Raw genomic sequence first — 25,983 nt, 5'->3', positions numbered from 1 at the left:
GGTGTGGTCCCCGATCCCTCTAGGGGGGTCCGGGGGCATGCCCCCCCGCCGGAATTTTTTTGTACCCTTTACATTGGAATGCATGAATCTGGTGCACTTTGAGAGGAGAATATGCACTTAAATCCTATTCAAACAGTCCAAAGTATTACTGTAGATGGGATTATTGGTGTTGTAACTTTGCCTTTTGTGTCTTCATTTACAGATTTGAATATTTTTGTATAGTAATATTTAAACAAAAAATACCACAACGCAAATATAATTTGCACAATTTATTTACAGATTTTTGCCTAATGCTTAAACACTAAACATGGTTGCTATGCCCAAAGCATAACTGTTTTTTACATAAGACACTTTGTTCAAAAATGAAATCTCCTGCAACAATGGGCCAAACACATCTTTTTAAATTATAAACCTAACTTTGAAAAGAACACAGACTCACACACATAAAAAATAAAGCTAATTGAATACCAATCAGTGTGAGCCTTAAGGTACGGCCACACCAAACGCGTTACCCACGTACCACGCGTATAAAATCGGCAATTTTTCCATAGGGAAGCATTGGTTTACGCGCGTATGAGGTGCGTACACGCGTATCATGCGTACCAAGCAACATTTTACTCGCGTTAGGGGCGTATGAGGCGCGTATACATACGCGCGTATACATACGCGCGTACATATACGCGCGTACATATACGCGCGTACGCGAGGAGTTCAAAAAATTGAACTTTTTACGCTCATACGCGTGATACTTAGCCGCAATAGCCAATCAGCGTGGAGCTTGACCCGACGTCACTGGCAGAGAGTAGTGACCCTTGCACAGAAGCATACGGCCGACATCTTTCTTTATTCTGGGTGGAAATAGTAACATAGTTACGCCATTAAATGTGTTTATGGAAACATTTTTAGCGAGAAATGTGCATTTTACTTTCAGAATGTTCACTCGGTGAATGTGAAGGATGTTTGGTTTGATAGTTATGACGAAGAGTGAACGCTCCGTTCACTTGCATGGACAGAGTCTCTGGTTGCTAAGCAACCTCAACGTCTTGGCGGACTATTTCTCTGCCGATCAACACTACGAATGCTGGAAACACACCAGACACACCATGTGAAGTTATTTAACCCGATTATTGTTATTTATATCCGAGATTATTTAATCTAACCCGATTCAAGCTCTATCATGCACCCAGACACAGCGGCGTTTGGGTTTCCTTCCTCTGACTCCTAAATCCAGCGCAGCCACAGGCGCGTAGCTGCGTATGTAGGACCATTTTTGACACAAAATGGTCAAGCAACATTTTAGCTGCGTTACGCGCGTACATGGTACGCGGGATACGCTTTTGGTGTGTCCGCACCTTTTTAGCACTACAAATAGACCTCAGGTGAGCTCAGCTCCTTTGTGAGACAGTGAGAGTCAGGGGAAGAGGACAAGAGAGCGATGATATGCTTGAAAATTATAAAATAAATATAAGTCATACATAATAGAAACTATTCATGATCTTTTAAGAAGTCCTTAGGTTTTTTCCCTGCATTTATGCTAATGACCACATGCTTACAGGCGATTAGCACAAATCCCTAACTAAAATACGTGATGAAAACGGATTTTATATGGCAATAAAGAACAACATCGGATCTAACAGTATGGATTCATTTTTCAAAGTTCCCGAAAATACCTAGGCTATAAATTCCTGACTGGATATAAGCTCCTGTAAAGGCTATGAGTGATCCCAAAAAGAGCGACAACACGCACACACACACACACACACACACACACACACACACACACACACACACACACACACACACACACACACACACACACACACACACACACACACAATACTAGAGGAAAAACGGCACGGAGGTTGCGGTTTATAGATACAATAAAATGATTGGGCTCAGAGGGTTTTTAACACTGGTGGTCATGTAGCGACACATTTTAGCAACTTACTTTCTCTCTCTCTCTCTCTCTCTGTCTGTCTCTCTCTTTCCTTCTTTCTTCGATCTTCCGCTTCAATCGCTACTGCTAGAATCAATGTAACTTTGCAACCGTGTAGGGTAGCCTACTGCCAACAACTGCCACACTCGCTGTGTATTTTTCTTCTTAGATGTTGGTTACGTGACGATGTGCCGCGTGCTGCGCAATTGACGTTACGCGCTGTACATTTTCTAAAAGGAGCTACGTAAAAAAAAATAAAAAAAAATTAGGAGAAAGATTTTTATTGCAGCGGCGGAGAAAATTCAGCAGCGGCGGCGCGCCGCTGCTGTGTGAACGTGGGGGAAACACTGACGTTACTTAGCATATATGCCTCCACTCGCTCGTCTCCCGGCGCAGCAGCACCTGCTGCGGTGTGGACCCCCGCACCAAATAGGTCTGTCCATTTTGAACATTTAACTTCCATCTCCAGAGGCAGTCTTTCAGCGCCATCCGGGCGTTTTTAGAGTCCGTCCCGGCTCCCGCGACTCCGGCCCATGCCATGAGGTCCCGCCCACCCTGGTTTGTGTTGTGATTGACAGCACTGTCAGGGCTCTCTGAACCTGTCAGCCCATGATTGATTGACAATGACAAACATGGACCAAGAATATGCGTCGATGCTGTTAACACACTGCTAGCCCTCTGTAGCCCATTGGCCGGCCCAATTGGAGGGAATTTAGAGGGAGAGAAAAAAAGAAAACATAGCGGACCGGACCGGCCCACATTGGGTCAACGGCCCACATTGTTGGCCCACATTGGGTCAACGGCCCACCGGGACGATGCCCGGTATGCCAGATGGCCAGTCCACCCCTGACCGTGGGTGCTGGGGCTCTGAGCTGAACTGAGAGAGACACCCTGACAACATTCAAATCTCTCCTCAAAACACACTGTGTTCCCACTGGCCTGATCGCTGTAATGACCCCCTACGTGGGTTCCCCTCGTATCCCCGTTGTGCTGCTGTTCCTACCCCCTCCTACCTGGGTCTCCTCACTGCTGTTCTTACCCCCTTCTACCTGGGTCTCCTCACTGTTCTTACCCCCTCCTACCTGGGTCTCCTCACTGTTCTTACCCCCTCCTACCTGGGTCCCCTCACTGTTCTTACCCCCTCCTACCTGGGTCTTCTCACTGTTCTTACCCCCTCCTACCTGGGTCTCCTCACTGCTGTTCTTACCCCCTCTTACCTGGGTCTCCTCACTGTTCTTACCCCCTCCTACCTGGGTCTCCTCACTGTTCTTACCCCTTACTACCTGGGTCTCCTCACTGCTGATCTTACCCTCTCCTATGCATGTCACAGCCAATCATATTGCTGAAGAAAAACGAAATAGTCGTGAACATTTTAATCTGTAACATGCAGTTTTTGTCACAACCAGCTTCTCCGACCACATGTTAAGAAGCCACTAAATGTTATGAAGTTCATCATTTAAGGAAATATTGACATGATCCAACTGTCAGCATACACTAACTGGTGTCTTCTGATGTTTTTCTCATTCAGGATGTGCTGCTGTCGAGTGCCAACATAAAATCAAGTCTCATTTAAAGGAGAATTCCTGCTGTGTGTTTGAGGGAATTGCTAAACCAGGACATTCAACACTTCTGAATGACATCTACACAGAGCTCTACATCACAGAGAGAGGCAGTGGAGAGGTCAACAAAGAACATGAGGTCAGACTGATTGAAACAGCTTCCAGAAAATCAGCCAAGGAAGGAACACCAATCAAATGTGAGGACATCTTCAAACCCTTACCTGGAAAATATAAACCAATCAGGACAATAATGACAACTGGAGTGGCTGGCATTGGTAAAACCATCTTAACACAAAAGTTCACTCTGGACTGGGCTGAAGACAAAGCCAACCAAGACATACACTTCACGTTTCTCTTCACTTTCAGAGACCTGAATTTACTAAAAGAGAAAGAGTATAGCTTGGTGGAACTTCTTCATCATTTCTTTATTGAGACCAAAGAAGCAGGAATCTACAGATATGAACCGTTCCAAGTTGTCTTCATCTTGGATGGACTGGATGAGTGTCGACTTCCATTGGACTTCCAGAAGAACCCGATCTGGACTGATGTCACGAAGTCCACCACGGTGGACGTGCTGCTGACAAACCTCATCAGGGGCAAACTACTTCCCTCTGCTCACATCTGGATAACCACACGCCCTGCGGCAGCCAATCGGATCCCTGCTGAGTGTGTTGACATGGTGACAGAGGTGAGAGGGTTCACCGACCAACAGAAGGAGGAATACTTCAGGAAGAGATTCAGAGAGGAGACGATGGCCAACACAATCATGTCCCACATAAAGAAATCAAGAAGCCTCCACATCATGTGTCACATCCCAGTCTTCTGTTGGATCACTGCTACAGTTCTGGAGGACTTCTTCAAAAAATCCCAGGTAGGAGAAGAGACGCCCAAGACCTTGACTCAGATGTACAGCCACTTCCTAAGGGTTCAGTCCATACAGGGGGAAAAGAAGTATCATGGGAGAGCTGAAACAGATCAACACTGGAGTCCAGAGAGCAGGAAGATCATTGTTTCTCTGGGAAAACTGGCTTTTAAGCAGCTGGAGAAAGGCCACCTGATCTTCTACGAAGCAGACCTGGCAGAGTGTGACATCGATATCGGAGCAGCCGCAGTGTACTCAGGAGTGTTCACCCAGATCTTTAAAGAGGAGCGCGGGATGTACCAGGACATTGTGTTCTGCTTTGTCCACCTGAGCATCCAGGAGTTTCTGGCTGCCCTTTATGTCTTTATGTCATTCATCGACACTGGGGTCAATCTGCTCTCAGGACAACCACAATTCCTCTGGTCTATTTTTTCTAGAAACAAAGGAAATGTCAAACTCTACCAGAGTGCTGTGGACAAGGCCTTACAGAGTGAGGACGGACGCCTGGACTTGTTCCTCCGCTTCCTCCTGGGCCTCTCTCTGGAGACCAATCAGATTGTCCTAAAATGTCTGCTGGGAAAGACAGTAAGTAGCTCAAAAACCAGTAAGAAAATGGGCTCGTACATTAAGAAGAAGATAGGTGGAGATCTCTCTACAGAGAAAATAATCAATCTGTTCCACTGTCTGAATGAGCTAAATGACCGTTCTCTAGTGGAGGAGATCCAACAGTACCTGACATCAGGAAGACTCTCCAAAGAATCTCTCTCTCCTGCTCAGTGGTCAGCTCTGGTCTTCATCTTACTGTCGTCAGAAGAGGAGCTGGACGTGTTTGACCTGAATAAATACTCTGCTACAGAGAAGGGTCTTCTGAGGCTGCTGCCAGTGGTCAAAGCCTCCAAAACATCTCTGTAGGTTCACTAATAACATGTATCACAATACACACAACACAATATACATGATGCTAGAAAATAAACGTTATAATAATATATAAAACATCTCTGTAGGTTCGCTAATATCATTTATTATAATACACACAATCCAATATACCTCATAGTAGAAAATTCAAATTATAATAACATGCTTTTTTTGAATCGCAATACACACATTTCTTTGTAACCAGGGTGAAAAGTCAAATTCAAAAGCTCTATTTACTTTGAAATAATAAATAAGGAAAGCCAAGAATTAACAAAAATAAATAAATTAAATACAGCTTTATTCAAATATCTAGCTATGAGTATAAACACGTTTTTATTGATACGGATAAATTAAATACATATACATTAATTAAAGGTAACCCACTATTTTAACACATTTAGACCTTGTTCAGTATGTTTGCTTACATGGATTCGTTGGGGCAATTGCTCTGTCGCTAGCTTAGCCACTTTTTAGAGTTTAACATGGTTTTAAACTCAAGAAGTCACGTGACGTCTTAAACTCCATTGCTGTGTAACATGTACTAACCTGCAGCTGCGTTTTACCTTGATCTCCATTGCTGTGTCTTCAGAGAAATTCACATCAGACACTAGAGGGCGTATTTTGTGGGTGTTAGTCTAATCTCGAAACTGACATGCACCACGCCGCTTATGAGATAACAAAAAGTTAATGTGTATTTCTCTCATAACTTTTTGTCATTATTAAAGAGAGGCCAGATTCTCAGATATGCATGTTGGATGGCTAGGGTGTAGGTCTGGGAAGAACTTCAAGTCAAAATCTTGCAAGCGAGCCGCTGGGTGAGGTGCAACGAGATGGAGCACTTGCTGAGTCATTTCCTGTAGGGCTGGAGCCACAGGTTGAAGCGTATGCGTCCTTTGAGACCCCCTTTGATATATAAGAGACCCCAAGGTACAGCTTACTTAAATGTTGTCGACTCAGTCACCTATTGCATCACTTCCTTTAGGGCTTCGGCCTCCAAATTGATTATTGTAGTAGGCTATAATTGTATGCCCTCTTTCATATATATGATACCTCCACCACTGGGACGTGGCAACACTAGAAATAAATAGGAATCAAATTCAGGAGAAGGAATGACCTCTCACAAATATTTATTCAATCAATTGTTTCAAATAACCCTGCCTCGTTAAATCAATGAGCTTGGTGTTTTGCTTTCAAAAATAGGTTATAGAAGAAGTCTAAACTGCAGAAAATAAAAACATCCAAGCTGCCTTTTAAGGATACATTGGAATATCTGTCTATTTTTTAACCATCGGACCCTAGTTAACAACAAAAACAACACAATTTACGGCAGCTCCTTTGCCGCGTGGTTTTTAGAGCCATGTAAGAATTAGAGGGGGCGGTCGATAGCAACCACCATAGCAACCATGACGGTCAAGTGACTGGATGCAGCCCCGTTGAAAAAAATAGAATAGGCCTACCACCCTACACACTCAGGAGATTAATGATATTTAAATAATTATGACCATGAAGTCTTTATTTGCATAGGTTTACATTTCGTTCTGTGTAGCATGGAAAAATCTGAGAACACACCCATTCAGAATACATTGGTTTTGCTAAGTTCTTCAGGGAAAGAGGGGTCGAATCCAAAGGAATAGCTTTAAAGAGACTTTATTTGTATAAAGTATTTTCGGTATGGTAAACTGATGCTCTGAAGTAAAGAGAGATTGAAGATGTGCCTTAGCACGTGCGAGAGTATTCTCCCAGCTGATCCAAAACATAAACCCACGTATGTCCTATCGCTGCCTGGAGAGTTCTAAAGTCAATGTGGGTCTGTAGGCTGTTAAGAGTCTGATCAGCGCGGTTCGGAAGTAGTAGGGGGAAGCCGATGTAAGATAATCTTCAGTACTTTCTCGCCTGGTCTGTGATGCTGCCTTCTGTGGCTAAAGTATTTATTACAGTCTTCAGTAAGGTTTTGCTCCCCTTGTGGTTATGTATGGTATTTACGGCTTATATGTTTGGTCCTGTATTATTGGGTCCATGTGTGGGTAGCTTAGATTCTTAAAATACGTAACAGTCCCTCCTTGGTCATCTTAGATGACCATACAATAATATTTTAAATCATAAACACCATTTACCACACCGAAAATATAGTCAAAGTAGGATAATTCATCAACACCACCAACCGAGTGGGAAAACTCGGTATTTACCGAGCAAAAAACCATCACGGATTACCATAACACTGTAACGGCATTCACCTTGTGGGTCTCATTGGAAATACAGGTCATTATTAAACAACACAACAATGAACATATATCTTGTTATCATACAATCACATGGCCAAACAGCACACAAACAAAACTATCCATAGAAATCCTGAGCTAATACTTTTGGTTATGTGCAACAAGGTCATAAAATATTCAACAGGTGCAAAAGTAACGTAAAAATTGGTGGTCATAATACAATTTTAAAATTTCTAAATGATTGATAGGCTAGCATGGATTTGGGGGGTTCAGGTGATCTTCGTGTATTGGTGCGCCGGTTCATGTGGGTGGTTTGGGCATTGTTATTATCGTAGTCATTGTTTTTATTTTCTCTGTCGCCGTCGGGCCTGTAATTCATGAATCCAAGACTCGTCCCTCCTCGTCAAGGGCTCAACTCAGAGAGGTTACTCCTACATCATGGGAGCCTCCAAACAGGTTCTCCGTCTTCGTCGTGTCAGTAACAGGTGGCCTGTAAAACAACCGTCTCAAGGAAGATCAACAGTACCATTATCAATGCAGCGATTCAGAAATAACGGGTTGCACTCGCAACCAAGCAACACTACACAATAACAAACATAGTCTGGTATGGTTGTTTTAAAATGTGTTATTCAAGTAAATCCGGGATATTGATTATCTTAAATACAGTTGATTCTACTAGAATAGTATAGGTGTGACTATTCTAGATATTACAGCTGGATAGGGTCGGGCCCCTCAGGTAATGTAAGCCTGGATGGCACTTGGCACTTCTGTAGCGTCCACTGCTGTGGTGGTCAGCAGATGCAGTAGCCCTCGTGCGCAGGGAATACAACGGCAGCCGGTGACAATTAACACGGTCTCTGCATTTATTCCCGCGACGGGCACTTACTGCATCATGCCTTTCCACTTCCCAATCATATTCTCCATCCATCCTGTGAAAGGGTCATTAATGCCGGAGTTCTCTGCCAATTCTAACCTGAGGGATTGTAATTATACCAGCGCCCTGGCCACCAACCCATCCGGAGCGATTCAAATCCTGCTGTTATTTGATCTCCTCATGTGACTGTTGGTCCTTGCTCGCGGTGGTAGTTTGTAGGCTCCAGGTGTGTCTGCATCTGGTTCTGGAACTTTTGTTTAAATTGCAGAAATACAAACTCATGTAGGCCTACAGCAGTTAGTTGTTCAAAAACATATTTCCATGAATTCTAATTTTAATTGTTTTACAGTATCTACTTTGATTTAATTTCACACTACATCCCTCCTTGCGCATTGCTTCAGCCATGCGCATTGAAAGATGTAAAAGGGAAATAACAATATTAAAATTTGCATGTTCAATATCACTTCTGTGTTAACCGTATCTCATAATAACAGTTACCTTCATCATACTACCTGATTGTCCTACACTAACTATGTATATTGGATGACCTAATCTTCATTTATTCTACCTATTGCTCGCATTTGATGTTGTCCACACTTTTGATTCACTCCTATGTACATCGCATACCACATCAAACGTGAATACGCCTTATTCTCCGACATTCACCATATAACAATTAAACCGCAGGTAATTCGTCTCCCACGCGGTACAAACATTAGATGGCTTAACATCCGTTCTGCATACCACATCAAACGTGAATATCTAGTTTTTTGTTGGTCAACATCAAATCGATACATTAATTCATCTAAACTAGGCAGAACAAAGAGTCATCCAAACCTACAACAATTATGCACATCTGGGTATTAAATATATGGTGATATTCTATAAACAAAACAAAAACTGAACCTAAAAGAAAAATTCAGAAGTTATTGGATAAAGCAAAGTTATTGAAAGTTAATTATAATGAACCATTTTCTAATTATCTTAGTTTTATATGTGGTATGCTTTCAATATCCCCTCGTGTATGTAACAGTCGAGTAACCTCCATTATTTTGGTGGCTCTGGCACACACAAGAGGACATTCACACATGGTATATGAATCCACCATTTGTTTTATTTTATCTCTATATACACATTCTTAAGAAAAGCACGAACGCAGATTAATCATAATATGCATCAACAGACCTAAAAATAAGCATATTATTCAACAATTTGAGACCTCAGATGCGATTTCTTCCTGCGGAGCCCTTCATTTTCTAAAGGGTCCGCAGAAAGGTCCGCTGAGTGGCCAGGAGTTCTTACACCTTCAGAAGTGTTGCTGAGGACAGCCGCCTCACAACAAACCAAAAGCCTTTGTTAACCACATGGTCATCTAAGTCATCATTCCTTAAGATGTCATAAATATGGGGTTGGCCGTTCCTTATCACTTGCGTCTCTGCGCTTCTCTGGGGATCAAGGATAACGGGCCCAAACCAACACAGGACAACATAGGAACAGAGTGAGAACTGATTTCCACTAACCTAAAAGGATTTTGAACGACCCTGCAGAATAACAGGGTGACAAGACCATATGGGAAAATACAAACATACTAAACGTAAATTTGAACATTATCAAAATATCTTAACATTAAAAATCTGCATTTCAATATTAGGCATCATACTTCTGTTGTTACCGTAACGTTTTTTATAGTTTGAAATATATATTTTAATCTTTCTTATTTTGGTATTTTGGACCTCGTCAGGTCTGTTGAACTATGCATTTCTACCGCTTGTCCTCAGGATCCTCTATTGGGGGGGACTCCTTCATTGGAGGTTATCCCAGAACTCTTCTAATAAGAATCCCCAGGCCTGGATAACCCCGGACTTCTGTGGACGAGCGGTATGCACGCTATGGACAACTTTAAAGGCTAACCGTTCATGATGTGGAGTCTAGATAATTATTTCTATTTTAAGATCACTGTGTAACTGCCGTACAGGGATCTGGTTGATGCAAGACCCCTGGGTTGGTGCCCTTTTGCAGGACTTCTTTCGGTTCTGGAATCCGGCTTTCCTAATTGTTGAATACAAGATATTGCATGCATATTGGTGGTATGATATTATATCTATTGCAATCGCTCCAATGGAAGCAATAGTTGGCCTTTGAACATTTCACGCAGTGTTTATTCGTATTTAGTAGCTGATTATAGTAGAATTCAAGCCATGTAGATTTAATATTCGCAAAAACCGTATTGTAATTGTGTCTACAGCAGTTGAGCTAACTCCCTCCTTGGGCACTGTTTAAAACCATGTGCACCATTTATCAATTAGACATATTATTTTAGCAGTTGAACCCCGTGTCTATTTGAACCAGCCTGGTTCTCTACCTGTCTTGCTACACAAAACGCATGTTTAATAGACAGAAGGGCTCAACAATCTGAAAAAAAAAAAACAGTGTTTGGCATTCGTTCTTATACTGCCATTTCCTGGAGAGAGAAAGAATTAAGATCAAAGCAGAGAAGTAAAAAGATGAGTGTTTGGCAACTATAATGCTTGTGTTGCCACCTCCTAAAGAGAAAAGAGAATTAATATTTTATGCACAGAAGTAAAATGATGATCGTGGGCAACTGATCGTTGTGTTGCCACTCCCTGATTAGAAAAGAGAATATTTGTAGTAATGTTAACGATTAAAAATGATGAATGTCGGGCATCCATTACTGCTCGGGTTGCCAAGGCCTGACGAGAAAAGAGAACAAATTTAGTACAAATGCAAGAGATCGGCTACTTGGAAAGCTGGGGGTCGTGTAGTTGGGACTTATAATAGTTATATACTTGTGGTACATTTGGAGATGTTGAGATGTAATTGGGAATAATCTCGTGTTAACGAGTAGGGGGCACTATCAAGAACTACAAATATGGCTGCGGTGCATACTACATACGTATCAGCCGACTCCAGAAACTTCTCTGAGTTCTATCTGTCCGGCTGAAAACTGTGGTACCTTATGGCATAAGGCTACCACTTAACCGCAATTTGTGTTCTTAATACACTCTGTTTCTGCGCTTTGTGTACATTAATATGTACACAGATAGCCCTATGAGATCCTTGGATGATAAGGGGAACTACAAATAGAAGTTATCATTGTTAAAAATGGCGACAGAGAGAGGGAGAGATAGAGAGGTGATGTGGGAAGGGTGGGGGTTCATTCTATTCTCTGGGGAAGAGGGGGGTCTTTATGAGGGGGGGTGGGAGATGGGGACTAAAGGATGGGGAAGGAATTTAAGGGGTGAGGGAGGGCCTACTTTTAGACAGGCTGGCAGACAGAGAGAAAGAGCGAGGAATTGGGAGTTATAAGATTGTACAACGTTAATTACTTTTCAATATCCCATATTGAAACTGTGGAACAACCTTCCTGGTTGCCCAAAAGTAATATGTCTGTACAAACAAAGTGGATTTACAGATTTATCACACGTATACATAAATATTGTTCTCCCATAGATGTTGAATTCTATTAGTTACAAAACTATAGCCAAAATATTATGTGTCAGAAACTATTGCTTTACTGATGGTTTTCAACTTATTGCTATGGATTTGCTGATTCGTAGAGGATGAGGATGATGGCACTTAGGAGCGTGCGGAAACTGTAGTTATGAACTAGATATTGATATTTAAATCAAAATCAAACTAAATACCTCAAATATTGGAATGAAATACACAATGGTAATACTTCCAGCTATTGACTAGTGAAATGTGACAATTATACTTGCACCATTGGCTGAATAAGTAGCTGCCAAAACATTGTTATCATTTGAAACAGATGGATCTTTAAGGGAATATATTTATGGAGAGAGAACATATTTCTACACACAGAGACAGACAGACATAACACACCTGTGCAGGCTACCATTGCCTTATCAAACAGCCAGGAGCACTCAGGTCAAAAATGACACTTATTGCCTTCAATAAGTGTGTGCTTGGAGAGAGATAGAGAGAACATATCTCTAGAGAGAGAGGTAGAGATTGTCAAAGTGAGAGAGAGAGCGAGAGAGGTCTGCTATTGTCCCAGGTCAGAGACCACGCAGTCTTAACAACAGACAAGATGGCCCCTACCGTACTTGCAGAAGAGAGAGAGAGAGAGGGGGGGGGGGGAAGAGAGAGAGAGAGAGAGAGAGAGAGAATGTAACACTTAAGTTGAGCCCCCCTGTTGCTCACGAGCAATGGCGTTTATTTCAAAAAGGGCTCTTACTACAAAGATTGTGGAGGTACGAACAAAGGAAACGCACGTTTCCAAGACGCGTTGTCCCTTTAAATCGTATACCACGTGGTACATCCAAAATGCTGTAGAAAAAAAACTGTATTGGATCTCTATAAGAAGTATGAGATTCCTGCAAGTTTGTCCCCACGGCGGGTTAGCGAGGCACTTGATAGCAGATGGGTTATACTGCGTAAGTCTACCTCTACGGCTGCGTTCTATACTAACCAAAATTGCACATTAGATGTTACATGAACCGGGCTGTGAGGAATCAATTAGTTTTGAACTCCTTGGCAAACGACGGCCAAGCCTCCGGTTCAATATGCAACTAAGTTAGATTAACGTTAAAAACCTGACCTTTCCTCGCTCCGCCGTAAGAGTTTAGAAGTTTATGGTCGGTAATAAATATACCTTATGGTGGCCCGGCTGAACTCGAAGCTTATCACCAAATAAATAACACTTAACCACAGGTAATGCGTCTCCCACGTTGGTACAAACATTTAGATCTAATCAGGATTGGATACAGTCTATCTACAAACCCATATAAAACACACTCCTAGCCCTTATACTTCGTGAGCTCGTTATTTAATTTCAATCTGTTAGCTTATTCTAGGCCGTTTGTAACCGGCTGTATGAATTTAAACCAGTCCGAGATTACACGTCCCCGCAGCCTGACGGACGCAGTACAAGCTATTCACCTAATGTTACTAATCTAACTATACAGAGTTTAGTCATTGACAACAGGTTCTGTTTACCTTTGTTGTGGCGCCTGTAAGTAGCTTGTACTGTTCCCGACGGCCTCGCGTCGCTAGGCTCGGTCCGGGACTTTCCAAGAACGTCGGGGTCAACCAATTGCTAAGTTCTTCAGGGAAAGAGGGGTCGAATCCAAAGGAATAGCTTTAAAGAGACTTTATTTGTATAAAGTATTTTCGGTATGGTAAACTGATGCTCTGAAGTAAAGAGAGATTGAAGATGTGCCTTAGCACGTGCGAGAGTATTCTCCCAGCTGATCCAAAACATAAACCCACGTATGTCCTATCGCTGCCTGGAGAGTTCTAAAGTCAATGTGGGTCTGTAGGCTGTTAAGAGTCTGATCAGCGCGATTCGGAAGTAGTAGGGGGAAGCCGATGTAAGATAATCTTCAGTACTTTCTCGCCTGGTCTGTGATGCTGCCTTCTGTGGCTAAAGTATTTATTACAGTCTTCAGTAAGGTTTTGCTCCCCTTGTGGTTATGTATGGTATTTACGGCTTATATGTTTGGTCCTGTATTATTGGGTCCATGTGTGGGTAGCTTAGATTCTTAAAATACGTAACAGTTTACATTTCGTTCTTTGGAGCACGGTTATTTTTATTTATTTATTTAGTTTCAGTTTTTGAGGACGTGCTGCAAGGATGCTAATTTTTCAGCAATAATCCAAAATCTTTTTGTCAAGGGAACCCAGGGCGACGCTCACTTCCGGGTTGGCCAACATACGTCATCTCTCCGCCACTCTATACTGTAAAAACACATGTTCAAGTTGAATGATAATGCATGAATTTATTAATTATTCTGCCATAGTAACACAGTAAATAAATGGCAAAAAATAGAATTCGTATACACGATATGTTCAATAAAACGTGATCACGGACAAAATACGTTTTTTAGACAAACGTAATTGAGAATGCCGAATAGTTCTCTGGGAACGTAATTTTGATGAGAAAGGGTTGCTCTGTCAGTTGTCAAAAAAAGCGGACGGACGTGGTCTCTATAGCAACGACCTCAGCTACCCAACACTGATCAAAAAAAACGATTGTTTCTCTCAATCAAAGCACAAAACAGGACAACTGATGCCCATAGCCTTAACCCATACATGTTGTGTAATTAACAAGGACACGTTGGTGTAGTTGTGTTGAGGAATGTCACAGATTTTACTGTAAAATCGCCGTTAATGTGCAGCCATCGGGTCTTCCGTTAGCCAATGGGATGAATGCTCATAGCTTTATATATTGCCGCGGAGGGATTACATTGTAATGAGTGGAAAACCCCCTGCGTCGAAAAAAGAAGCGCAAGGTCCTCCGTTAGCCAATGGGATGAATGCTCATAGCGTCTCTATGTGCAGCCATCGGATCCCCCGTGAAGGTGTTACATTGTAACGAGTTGAAAACCCCATGCGTCGAAAAAAGAAGCACAAGGGTACCCTTTTGCGTCAGAAACTGAAGCCAAAGTCACTGACCGTTCGTCAAGAATCGACGCGCTCTGAGTGAGAATGTGTTGAACCAACAGGATGCGTTGATAAATAGACTTCAGGGTCTTCTGGGGGAAGGGTGAGAGGTCACGAGTGAGCGGGAAAAAGGAGAGAGAGGGAAGAGACAGTACTTTATTCTCTCTAGAGATCGGCCAGCTAAATGATATTTAAACTAGGGCTGTCAAATTAACGCGTTCATTTTGATTAATTAATCACAGAAAAAATAACGCATTAAAAAATTAACGCAGATTTATCGCGCTTCTATAGTGCCCTTTGACCCGGTGGAGGCAGACGAGAAGACGCTGCTCGGCACCTTGAACGGGAAATTCAAGTTTAAACAACTCCTGAGCAGACCTCTCCCAAGTGTGCTCATGCCACAGAATTGAAGTGGACTTGAGTACGGTTGACGTGCTCACACTAGCCAAACAATCTAGACTTGAGCACGGTACAGGTGTGAAACGGACTTGGGCACGGTACAGATGGCCTAGTGTGAGTGCGCCCTTAATCACAGTTCTTTATGTGTTTTGTCTATTGTGTGTTTAGGCTGAATGGCTGTGGTCTGTCAGAGAGATGCTGTGAAGCTCTGGCCTCAGTTCTCAGCTCCACCTCCTCTAGTCTGAGAGAGCTGGACCTGAGTACCAATGATCTGCAGGATCCAGGAGTGAAGCTGCTCTCTGCTGGACTGGGGAGTCCACACTGTACACTGGAAACTCTAAAGTCAGTTTCACTCAATGGTCAAACATTTACGCCACAAGTTCCGCATCAGAGGACATTGAACAGATTTGCCTCCAGAATGTTAACAAGTCTAAATAAATATGTAAATTATGTCGTCTCGGTAATCAAGATACATTTTCTACGTGCTACTATCTTACTACTATAATAGAAGGCCTGTCGCACCAGTTACTCAAAGTTACTCATGAGCGCATGTGCCAAGAAACCTGCAGCACACACACACACACACACACACACACACACACACACACACACAGCACGTGCGAACATATACTGTACATACACTGCAAGCACGCACATACACACCGCATACACACACCGCATATACACACCTCATACACACACTGCACACACACGCACGACCATACACTGAAACGCACAGACACAAACACACACAGACACACACACAGACACACACCGCATGTCAAGACAAAGGCAGCGACAAATACACAGAAGCACACACACGCACACACCGCAGCGACACTTGCCCTTACACATAACGTCTCCGCCATCAACACACGCACAGGTAAGAACACACACGCACACACCGCAGAGACACTCGCCCTTAAACGTAACGGCTCCGCCATCAACACACATGTCCAGGTAAGACTTTCTGTTTCCAAACTGTAGAAATTCCGATAAAAGAAGGGAAGAAACAATTTCTCACCTCCACAAGCAACGGCAGGTCGTTCATTTTGTCATATAAAAAACGTTAAATTCAAACATCGCGCAGACCGGCATATCAACGCACAAGTTACGTGATCTTAAAGAGACATTGTCCCTATAACGCAACAAAAACAAGTCAATAACACAGTCTGGGGAATTATGTCTATAGAGTCCACTACAAGACTACACTTTGTCGCTCAAATGTAATATTACTCTCTCCCTTGAGCCTCCCGAAATGTTTTGCGACATTGATATCCCCCTTCCCCCCTGCGGCCTGTTTTAGTAGTTTTATTTTTCTTATGTTTTGTGTGTATGCTATATGTGACTGTAGGCTACTGTGAGTGACAACCAGTATCACTGTGTCATGTGTCAAGCATGCAACAACTCACGGCGACAACTCACGTGTACGCGTGTAGCTGGTCTGGCTCTGCGTTGTGTGTTGTGAAATGGAGTAGGACACAGGGACTTGGTGTGTCACTTTAGCCGAACTGTGGCGACAGTGGCGCATTTATTTCTGCATGAAATGAATGCACAAATAATGCAGCAGCATTAATACACAGGACACTGCAGCACGTCAGTCTCCTCACAGCATTAAAACAACAAGAGAGCCTTGGCCAGAAGTGCCTTACAATACATATATTAAAATATACGAAGTCACAAAAGTTCACAATACAGACACACAAATTCAAATCCACCTGAAAACTATACACCACCGGCTAATTAATATTTTATATTAAAATAAAGTACAACATGGGAGCAACATCAACATACCTGCATGAAATAAATGCACAAATAATGCAGCAGCATTAATACACAGGACACTGCAGCACGTCAGTCTGAAATGGCGGGAAACCAACAATGAACAGGCTGCAGTCACTGTGTGTGTATCCTCAAGTGCTGCTTAACAGTGCGCTAGGTAAATAGTTCGCTAAAACACTCAAAACTCTTGCAAAACAAATACACAGGAACACATGAACAACACCAACAAGCACAGAATCACACCATAACTCTATCTCACCGTTTACACTGGTTATTTTCTCATTAACAATTTTAGAACAGAAAGCTGCACAGAGCAGAGGAAAAACACTCACCTCCTCACAGCATTAAAACAACAAGAGAGGAATGGCAAGCGCAACGCAGGAAAATGACGTCACAATCGAAACTTCAAAATAAAATAACAAAAGCTCCCAAACAAACTATTTACAGAAAAGATCACGAAATAAAAATAATAAATAAAACATGAGGGAATTTTGGTGGAATGCATACATACATCTTATGTACCTGCTACATTCACCCCTCCTGAATTACACCAAAATCCTGAGCGGCTGCCAGGACCAACATGGTCTCACAGGAATCCATGAAATGCCGATATCCGTGTGTGAGCCACTGAATAACAGTGTCATTTACTTGCATTGGAGCAAATTCCGTGGCCACATCACGGACAATTGAAGTGATTCCGTCAGACCACCACGGATTTTGAGTTAAGCCCCCGCTGTGGTCAAATGTGGCACAGGGTATCTGCAGGTTTCAGCAAGTCAAATTTAAGACTTTTTAAGACCTTTTTAATACCACCTTGAATGAAATTCAAGGTGCCCAAACACTCGACATGGCGCCCAACGTGGGGCGCCATGTCGAGTGTTTGGGCACCGCACTCGCGGTGATTTATTGGGAACGGTCGCGTACGACACACACACACACCGCTCCGCAGGGGTGTGTTTTGTGAGTCTGGGTGTCGCACGTACGCTCCCCGGGACCAACCCAGGTCGAGCCCGCTTGTTTCCGTGAATCGTCGGTTTCACGGAGGCGCTCTGTCCGGCTCGGCTCAGTCGTAATCCGGTCCGACCCAGGTCACTCTGTTAAGTCACTTCACAACAGTTTACTTTAATACAAATTCAGACCCGTCCGTTTAGCGGGACCAAAGTCTCTCGAAATAATAATAATAGTTAATACGAAATGATGATGTATCTTTTTTGCCTTGTCACCCCCTATACACGTCAGTCACAATCAACCATTGCCTGTACAATGCGCCACTCACCGTGAGGGGATCAGCTGGGAGAGCGCGTCGTTCGGCTTTGCCTGTGTCGAGGAGTCGACAGGAAAAAGGACTCGAACGATTGAGTTAACCTACTACAAATGTAGTCAGGTAGATTTATTTTTAGGTCCAATAAACACAATAACTTTTACAACTGAGTATAGATTTGAAAAGAAAAGACAGTAAAAGAAGAAGAATATAGATGAAAAGTGGCCTATTAAAAGTAGGTACCAACGTTTATCTCGGGTGGATCCCAAGGTTGGGTCTCTAAGTCTAAGTACCAACGTTAATCTCGGGTGGATCCCAAGGTTGGGTCTCTAAGTCTAAGTACCAACGTTAATCTCGGGTGGATCCCAAGGCTGGGTTTCTAGAACTAAGGTTTTTAACAACGTTTCCCAAGTGGAGCCCAGGTTTTAACGTTGACACAACTCTCGTGCCCCAGTACACCGCACGACCCCGAGAGTTGCCTTTGTTGAGACTAAGCTAGTGCTAAAGAAGATTCCTATTAAAAGTACCTACGTCCTCTCGGGTGGAGCCCAAGGCTGGATTTCTAAAACTGGGTTACCAACGTACTCTCAGATGAAGTCCGTGGTTGGATTTCTAAATCTAAACTAAAAAGAAAATAGAGTCTGAACCGAGCGTTACGGTGTCAGAGTCCCTAAGATGAAAATCTATTGCTATGAAGGCCACAGTTTTTTGGAAGCAGAAGAGCAGGGCAGAGCAGAGCACACGACACCACACACCAGCAGCAGAAGAACCAAAAAGAACGAGCGGGCGATTTCTCTGCAGATTTCCCTGTTTTACTCTCCTGATAACAAAAGATCCTTTGATAAACGTTCCAGAGTTTCCCTTATTTTGCCCGAGGGGCAACACAAGGAGCTTGAAGTTGTGTTCGTACATCATGGGGTCTAAAGGGACACATGTTCTTTGTATTCCTCCAATGTTTCTCCACGAGGAGACATGTTTAAGCATTCAATTTACTACATAAAAGTGTATATAATGTAACAACCCGGTCTCACGAAAAGACGTGACACTGTCACGTTATTTAATCTATTGAAACGTGTTCAGGATCACGTATTTTCAAATTTTTCGTGTTTACAAGCACAAATTCCAAACCCATGTATTTCAATTGGAAGTATTTGTCGTGTCACCAGCACGACTTCCAAACTAAGGTTCTGTGCGGGAGCGTTCTCCCTAATGTCCCTTAAGGAGCTCCGTACAGTACATTTATTGTTAAAAAATTTAAACGATATGACAGCTTTAGGCCACCCGTTTCTACTTTCACCTTTGATTCTGAGAAATTGTGACAATTCACAGATATAGGCTATTAAATGCAGGTGCGCTGCTCAGGCAAACCGCGAAAGAAAAAAGGGTAGCTGCTTAATCTGATCTTTTTAGAATTGTATGTCTTGATGTTTTGATCTAACCATAGATCTATTGTCTTGTTTTTGGCTATGTGAATGGAAGTCTGCGTCGATGCCTCGCAAGTCCAGTGTCGCGAGCGGACGTGACATCTAGAAGTCATACCGTATAATAATGGGTTATCACTATCCTCGGGCCGGGCCTTTGATCGAGCGTTTTTACTTTTATTTTATCATTATCATAAATTAGCCTAATCTGAGGAGAAATCTATGCCATAAACAGAAATATTATGGGTCTTTATTACACGGGTCTTCTCAATGCCGTGGAACGCTCCGTTCACTTGCATGGGTCCGGGGATATCTCGGGATTGGTTTCTTTATTAATCGAATGGGAAATGCAATAGGCCTATTTTAGGACCGAATCACCGTTGAACTTGTTTCTAATAACATTTCTAGCGAGAAATATACTTTTTACTTGCATAATCTTTAGTCAGTGATTACGTATGATCTTTAGTTTTATAGTTATTAGGAAGATTTTATCGGCTCGCTCGCATGTTTCAATGACGTCAGGTTGCTAAGGACGCTGCTTTCGCTAAACTAGCACACACACACACACACACACACACACACACACACACACACACACACACACACACACACACACACACACACACACAATGCATTTCGCTGCAGATATTCCCTCAATTATTATTACTTTCAAAACGTTGGCCAAGGTTGAATATCCTTTTTATTTGGGCTGCTTCTAGGACATTTTGGGTGGATTTTGAACGGTATGTGGGCGGGACGTTTTTTGCAGGACCTGGCAACCCTGCGCTGTTGCCCGGGGTGCTGAAATGCTCCGGAACAGATCTGGATCCACTATGGCCAAAAGACTTGTATGCCCCCCCCCCCCCCCCCTTAAATAAATTCTATGGCAGAATAAAGAATAAATTCATGCATTATCATTCAACTTGAACATGTGTTTTTACAGTATAGCGTGGTGGAGGGCTGACGTATGTTGCCCAACCCGGAAGTGAGCGTCGCCCTGGTTTCCCTTGACAAAAAGCCAACGGGTTTTTCCATTGGATTTTGGATTATTGCAGAAAAATTTGCATCTTTGAAGCACCTCCTCAAAAACTGAAAATAAATAAATCAATAAAAAATATCTGTGCTCCAAAGAACGAAATGTAAACCAATGCATTCTGAATAATAATAATAATAATAATACATTTAATTTAGAGGCGCCTTTCAAGACACCCAAGGTCACTTTACAGAGCATATAGTCATCATTCAAAACTATGTAAAACAGACTAGGAATAAAAGAAAAACAGAGGTTAAACATGAAGAATAATAATAATTAATAACACTCAAAGACGCCTACAGTGAAGGGGGGACCTCACTAACCACCACCAATGAGTAGCACCCACTTGGGTGATGAATGGGAGTGTTTCTCCGATTTTTCCATGCTACACAGAACGAAATGTAAACCATGCAAATAAAGACTTCATGTTCATAATCATTTAAATATCATTAATCTCCTGAGTGTGTCGAGTGGTATTCTATTTTTTTCAACGGGGCTGCATCCAGTCACTTGACCGTCATGGTTGCTATGGTGGTTGCTATCGACCGCCCCCTCTAATCCTTACATGGTTCTAAAAACCACGCGGCAAAGGAGCTGCCGTCCATTGTGTTGTTTTTGTCGTAAACTAGGGTCAGATGGTTAAAAAATAGACAGATATTCCAAGGTATCCTTAAAAGGCAGCTTGGATGTTTTTATTTTGTGCAGTTTAGACTTCTTCTATAACCTATTTTTGAAAGCAAAACACCAAGCTCATTGATTTAACGAGGCAGGGTTATTTGAAACAATTTATTGAATAAATATTTATGAGAGGTCATTCCTTCTCCTGAGTTTGCTTCCTATTTATGTCTAGTGTACACCCCTACTGTCAGCAAGCATCACCCCCCCCCCCCCCCCCCCCCCCTCCCCATATGGATTTGGAGAATTGCTGCCACGTCCCGGTGGTGGAGGTATCATATATATGAAAGAGGGCATTCAATTATACTACAATGATCAATTAGGAGGCCGAAGCCCTAAAGGAAGTGATGCAATAGGTGACTGAGTCGACAACATTTAAGTAAGCCTTGGGGTCTCTTATATATCAAAGGGGGTCTCAAAGGACGCATATACGCTTCAACCTGTGGCTTACAGGAAATGACTCAGCAAGTGCTCCATCTTGTTGCACCCACCCAGCGGCTCGCTTGCAAGATTTAGGCCTGAAGTTCTTCCCAGACCTACACCGTAGCCATCCAACCTGCATATCGGAGAATCAGGCCTCTCTGTAATAATGACAAAAAGTTATGAGAGGAATACACATAAACTTTTGTTGTCTCATAAGCGGCGTGGTGTCGGCTGCTTTTGACCTTTTGACCCCAGACTTCTGAGGGAATAGCTGAATCAATTCATTAGTCAATCAGAAGTATGTAAATATCTTCCCGGTGTCGTAAGAGGGCGAACAAGGTGTCCTTCAACATCTACGCTTCCAGGCGATTGCAATGGTGCCACACATGAGCATATTCGAACATGTTTAATGGTAGTAATTAGCTGTCGAAATTGGAGGCCTTAATCAATAATGAGCAGCTATTGATTTACTTTCCGATAGAAATTTGTGACAAATGACATATTATTTAGCATCTACACGTTGAGCTGAGTCCAATGACACCAAGCATGACACTCTAGCAAATGTATTTTACATGGTACATATGGTCTAGGACATGATCTCGGTGTGGCAAGAGGGCAAGCTTGATCTCATTGGACTCAGCTTAACGTGTAGATGCTAAATAACATGTAATTTGTCAAGAATCTCCATCGGGAAGCAAATCTAGAGCTGGTCATTATTGATAAAGGCCCCCAAAATCGACAGCTAATTACTACCCCGAAACATATTCAAATATGATCATGTGTGACACTGTTGCAATCGCCTCGAAACGTAGATGTCAAAGGACACCTGGTTTTCCCCCTTACGCCTCCGGGAAGATATTTTCATACTTCTAATGGATTGATTCATATTTTAAGGTTCTCGGAGTGAGACTTTAGGCGGCTGCAGCAGAAGTGTTGAGACGAAAGATGATATCAAGACATTTATAGAATATTCCGATTCACATTATGATTCTTCGTCATAACTATCCGACCAAACATCCTTCACATTCACCGAGCGAAGATTATGAAAGTCCAGGCCCCCCTCCATCTCGTTGCACCTGCACCCAGCGGCTCGCTTGTATGATTTTGGCCTGAAGTTCTTCCCAGACCTACACCCTAGCCATTCAACATGCATATCTTAGAATCAGGCCTCTCTTTAATAGTGACAAAAAGTTATGAGAGAAATACACATGAACTTTTTGTTACCTCATAAGCGGCGTGGTGCCGGCTCCTTTTGACCTTTTGACCCCAGACTTCAAAAACGTGGCCGCAGGCCAGCTGTGTCTACACACCTTAAGCCACAAATGTACACATCCATCCCACAAAAAATTGGGGACTAGAAACTAACCTCTGTCTTATGTACATTTACTGTACTGTTGGAGGTCACGCCCCTTTTCCGGCCTTTTCGAGAGAGCTAGGGATACTGAAATGTTTACACACATTTGTAGCCCTTAGAGAAAAAAAGTTTTCCCAAATGGACTGTCATTTGGACAAAGCCCCTCAGAAGTGTTGCCTGCAAGACCTAATGGTCCAGAATGTGGTGGAAAAACAGTTTTTGAGATAGGAAGGTCGTACCGCCCTGAAATTTGAATACCTTATTCTAGGGCCTAACTGGGACCCCTGCACCGAAACTTGGCCCGGTCGGACCCGGAGGGCCCTTCCTGCCCGAAACTTGGCCCAGTCGGAACCCGAATGCAGGAAGGGGGGGCCTGGACTTTCATAATCTTCGCTCAGTGAATGTGAAGGATGTATGGTCGGATAGCTATGACGAAGAATCATAATGTGAATCGGAATATTCTATAAATGTCTTGATATCATCTTTCGTCTCAACACTTCTGCTGCAGCCGCCTAAAGTCTCACTCCGCGAACCTTAAAATATGAATCAATCCATTAGAAGTATGAAAATATCTTCCCGGAGGCGTAAGGGGGAAAACAAGGTGTCCTTTGACATCTACGTTTCGAGGCGATTGCTACAGTGTCACACATGATCATATTTGAATATGTTTCGGGGTAGTAATTAGCTGTCGATTTTGGGGGCCTTTATCAATAATGACCAGCTCTAGATTTGCTTCCCGATGGAGATTCTTGACAAATTACATGTTATTTAGCATCTACACGTTAAGCTGAGTCCAATGAGATCAAGCTTGCCCTCTTGCCACACCGAGATCATGTCCTAGACCATATGTACCATGTAAAATACATTTGCTAGAGTGTCATGCTTGGTGTCATTGGACTCAGCTCAACGTGTAGATGCTAAATAATATGTCATTTGTCACAAATTTCTATCGGAAAGTAAATCAATAGCTGCTCATTATTGATTAAGGCCTCCAATTTCGACAGCTAATTACTACCATTAAACATGTTCGAATATGCTCATGTGTGGCACCATTGCAATCGCCTGGAAGCGTAGATGTTGAAGGACACCTTGTTCGCCCTCTTACGACACCGGGAAGATATTTACATACTTCTGATTGACTAATGAATTGATTCAGCTATTCCCTCAGAAGTCTGGGGTCAAAAGGTCAAAAGCAGCCGACACCACGCCGCTTATGAGACAACAAAAGTTTATGTGTATTCCTCTCATAACTTTTTGTCATTATTACAGAGAGGCCTGATTCTCCGATATGCAGGTTGGATGGCTACGGTGTAGGTCTGGGAAGAACTTCAGGCCTAAATCTTGCAAGCGAGCCGCTGGGTGGGTGCAACAAGATGGAGCACTTGCTGAGTCATTTCCTGTAAGCCACAGGTTGAAGCGTATATGCGTCCTTTGAGACCCCCTTTGATATATAAGAGACCCCAAGGCTTACTTAAATGTTGTCGACTCAGTCACCTATTGCATCACTTCCTTTAGGGCTTCGGCCTCCTAATTGATCATTGTAGTATAATTGAATGCCCTCTTTCATATATATGATACCTCCACCACCGGGACGTGGCAGCAATTCTCCAAATCCATATGGGGAGGGGGGGGGGGGGGGGGGGGGGTGATGCTTGCTGACAGTAGGGGTGTACACTAGACATAAATAGGAAGCAAACTCAGGAGAAGGAATGACCTCTCATAAATATTTATTCAATAAATTGTTTCAAATAACCCTGCCTCGTTAAATCAATGAGCTTGGTGTTTTGCTTTCAAAAATAGGTTATAGAAGAAGTCTAAACTGCACAAAATAAAAACATCCAAGCTGCCTTTTAAGGATACCTTGGAATATCTGTCTATTTTTTAACCATCTGACCCTAGTTTACGACAAAAACAACACAATGGACGGCAGCTCCTTTGCCGCGTGGTTTTTAGAACCATGTAAGGATTAGAGGGGGCGGTCGATAGCAACCACCATAGCAACCATGACGGTCAAGTGACTGGATGCAGCCCCGTTGAAAAAAATAGAATACCACTCGACACACTCAGGAGATTAATGATATTTAAATGATTATGAACATGAAGTCTTTATTTGCATGGTTTACATTTCGTTCTGTGTAGCATGGAAAAATCGGAGAAACACTCCCATTCATCACCCAAGTGGGTGCTACTCATTGGTGGTGGTTAGTGAGGTCCCCCCTTCACTGTAGGCGTCTTTGAGTGTTATTAATTATTATTATTCTTCATGTTTAACCTCTGTTTTTCTTTTATTCCTAGTCTGTTTTACATAGTTTTGAATGATGACTATATGCTCTGTAAAGTGACCTTGGGTGTCTTGAAAGGCGCCTCTAAATTAAATGTATTATTATTATTATTATTATTATTATTCAGAATGCATTGGTTTACATTTCGTTCTTTGGAGCACAGATATTTTTTATTTATTTATTTATTTTCAGTTTTTGAGGAGGTGCTTCAAAGATTCAAATTTTTCTGCAATAATCCAAAATCCAATGGAAAAACCCGTTGGCTTTTTGTCAAGGGAAACCAGGGCGACGCTCACTTCCGGGTTGGGCAACATACGTCAGCCCTCCACCACGCTTTACTGTAAAAACACATGTTCAAGTTGAATGATAATGCATGAATTTATTCTTTATTCTGCCATAGAATTTATTTAAGGGGGGGGGGGGGGGCATACAAGTCTTTTGGCCATAGTGGATCCAGATCTGTTCCGGAGCATTTCAGCACCCCGGGCAACAGCGCAGGGTTGCCAGGTCCTGCAAAAAACGTCCCGCCCACATACCGTTCAAAATCCACCCAAAATGTCCT

At 42.7% G+C, this 25,983-nt stretch overlaps 2 protein-coding genes across 9 annotated transcripts in view; one reads left to right on the top strand and one right to left on the bottom strand.

The window, feature by feature from the left end:
- Positions 1 to 3,094, bottom strand: part of LOC132460662 (tripartite motif-containing protein 16-like) — a 60,579-nt gene extending 57,485 nt beyond the window's left edge. The window contains exon 1 of the mRNA XM_060055487.1: positions 3,085 to 3,094. The gene's annotated coding sequence lies outside the window, so the exon portion shown is untranslated. The remainder of the gene's footprint in view (positions 1 to 3,084) is intronic.
- The window catches only part of LOC132460630 (NACHT, LRR and PYD domains-containing protein 3-like), a 521,671-nt gene that overhangs the window by 423,942 nt on the left and 71,746 nt on the right, over positions 1 to 25,983 (top strand). For 7 of the 8 annotated variants that reach the window (XM_060055359.1, XM_060055368.1, XM_060055362.1 and 4 more), the window contains 2 exons: positions 3,465 to 5,265; positions 15,359 to 15,532. The exons of the other annotated variant lie outside the window; for it this stretch is intronic. In XM_060055359.1, the coding sequence (XP_059911342.1) occupies positions 3,465 to 5,265; positions 15,359 to 15,532 (1,975 nt within the window). The remainder of the gene's footprint in view (positions 1 to 3,464; positions 5,266 to 15,358; positions 15,533 to 25,983) is intronic. 8 annotated transcript variants of the gene reach the window in all.

This window comes from Gadus macrocephalus, chromosome 7 (genome assembly GCF_031168955.1).
Source record: "Gadus macrocephalus chromosome 7, ASM3116895v1".
Classification (NCBI taxonomy): domain Eukaryota; kingdom Metazoa; phylum Chordata; class Actinopteri; order Gadiformes; family Gadidae; genus Gadus; species Gadus macrocephalus.
Note: the sequence above shows the minus strand (reverse complement) of the source record. Positions and strands in the feature narration are given on the sequence as shown.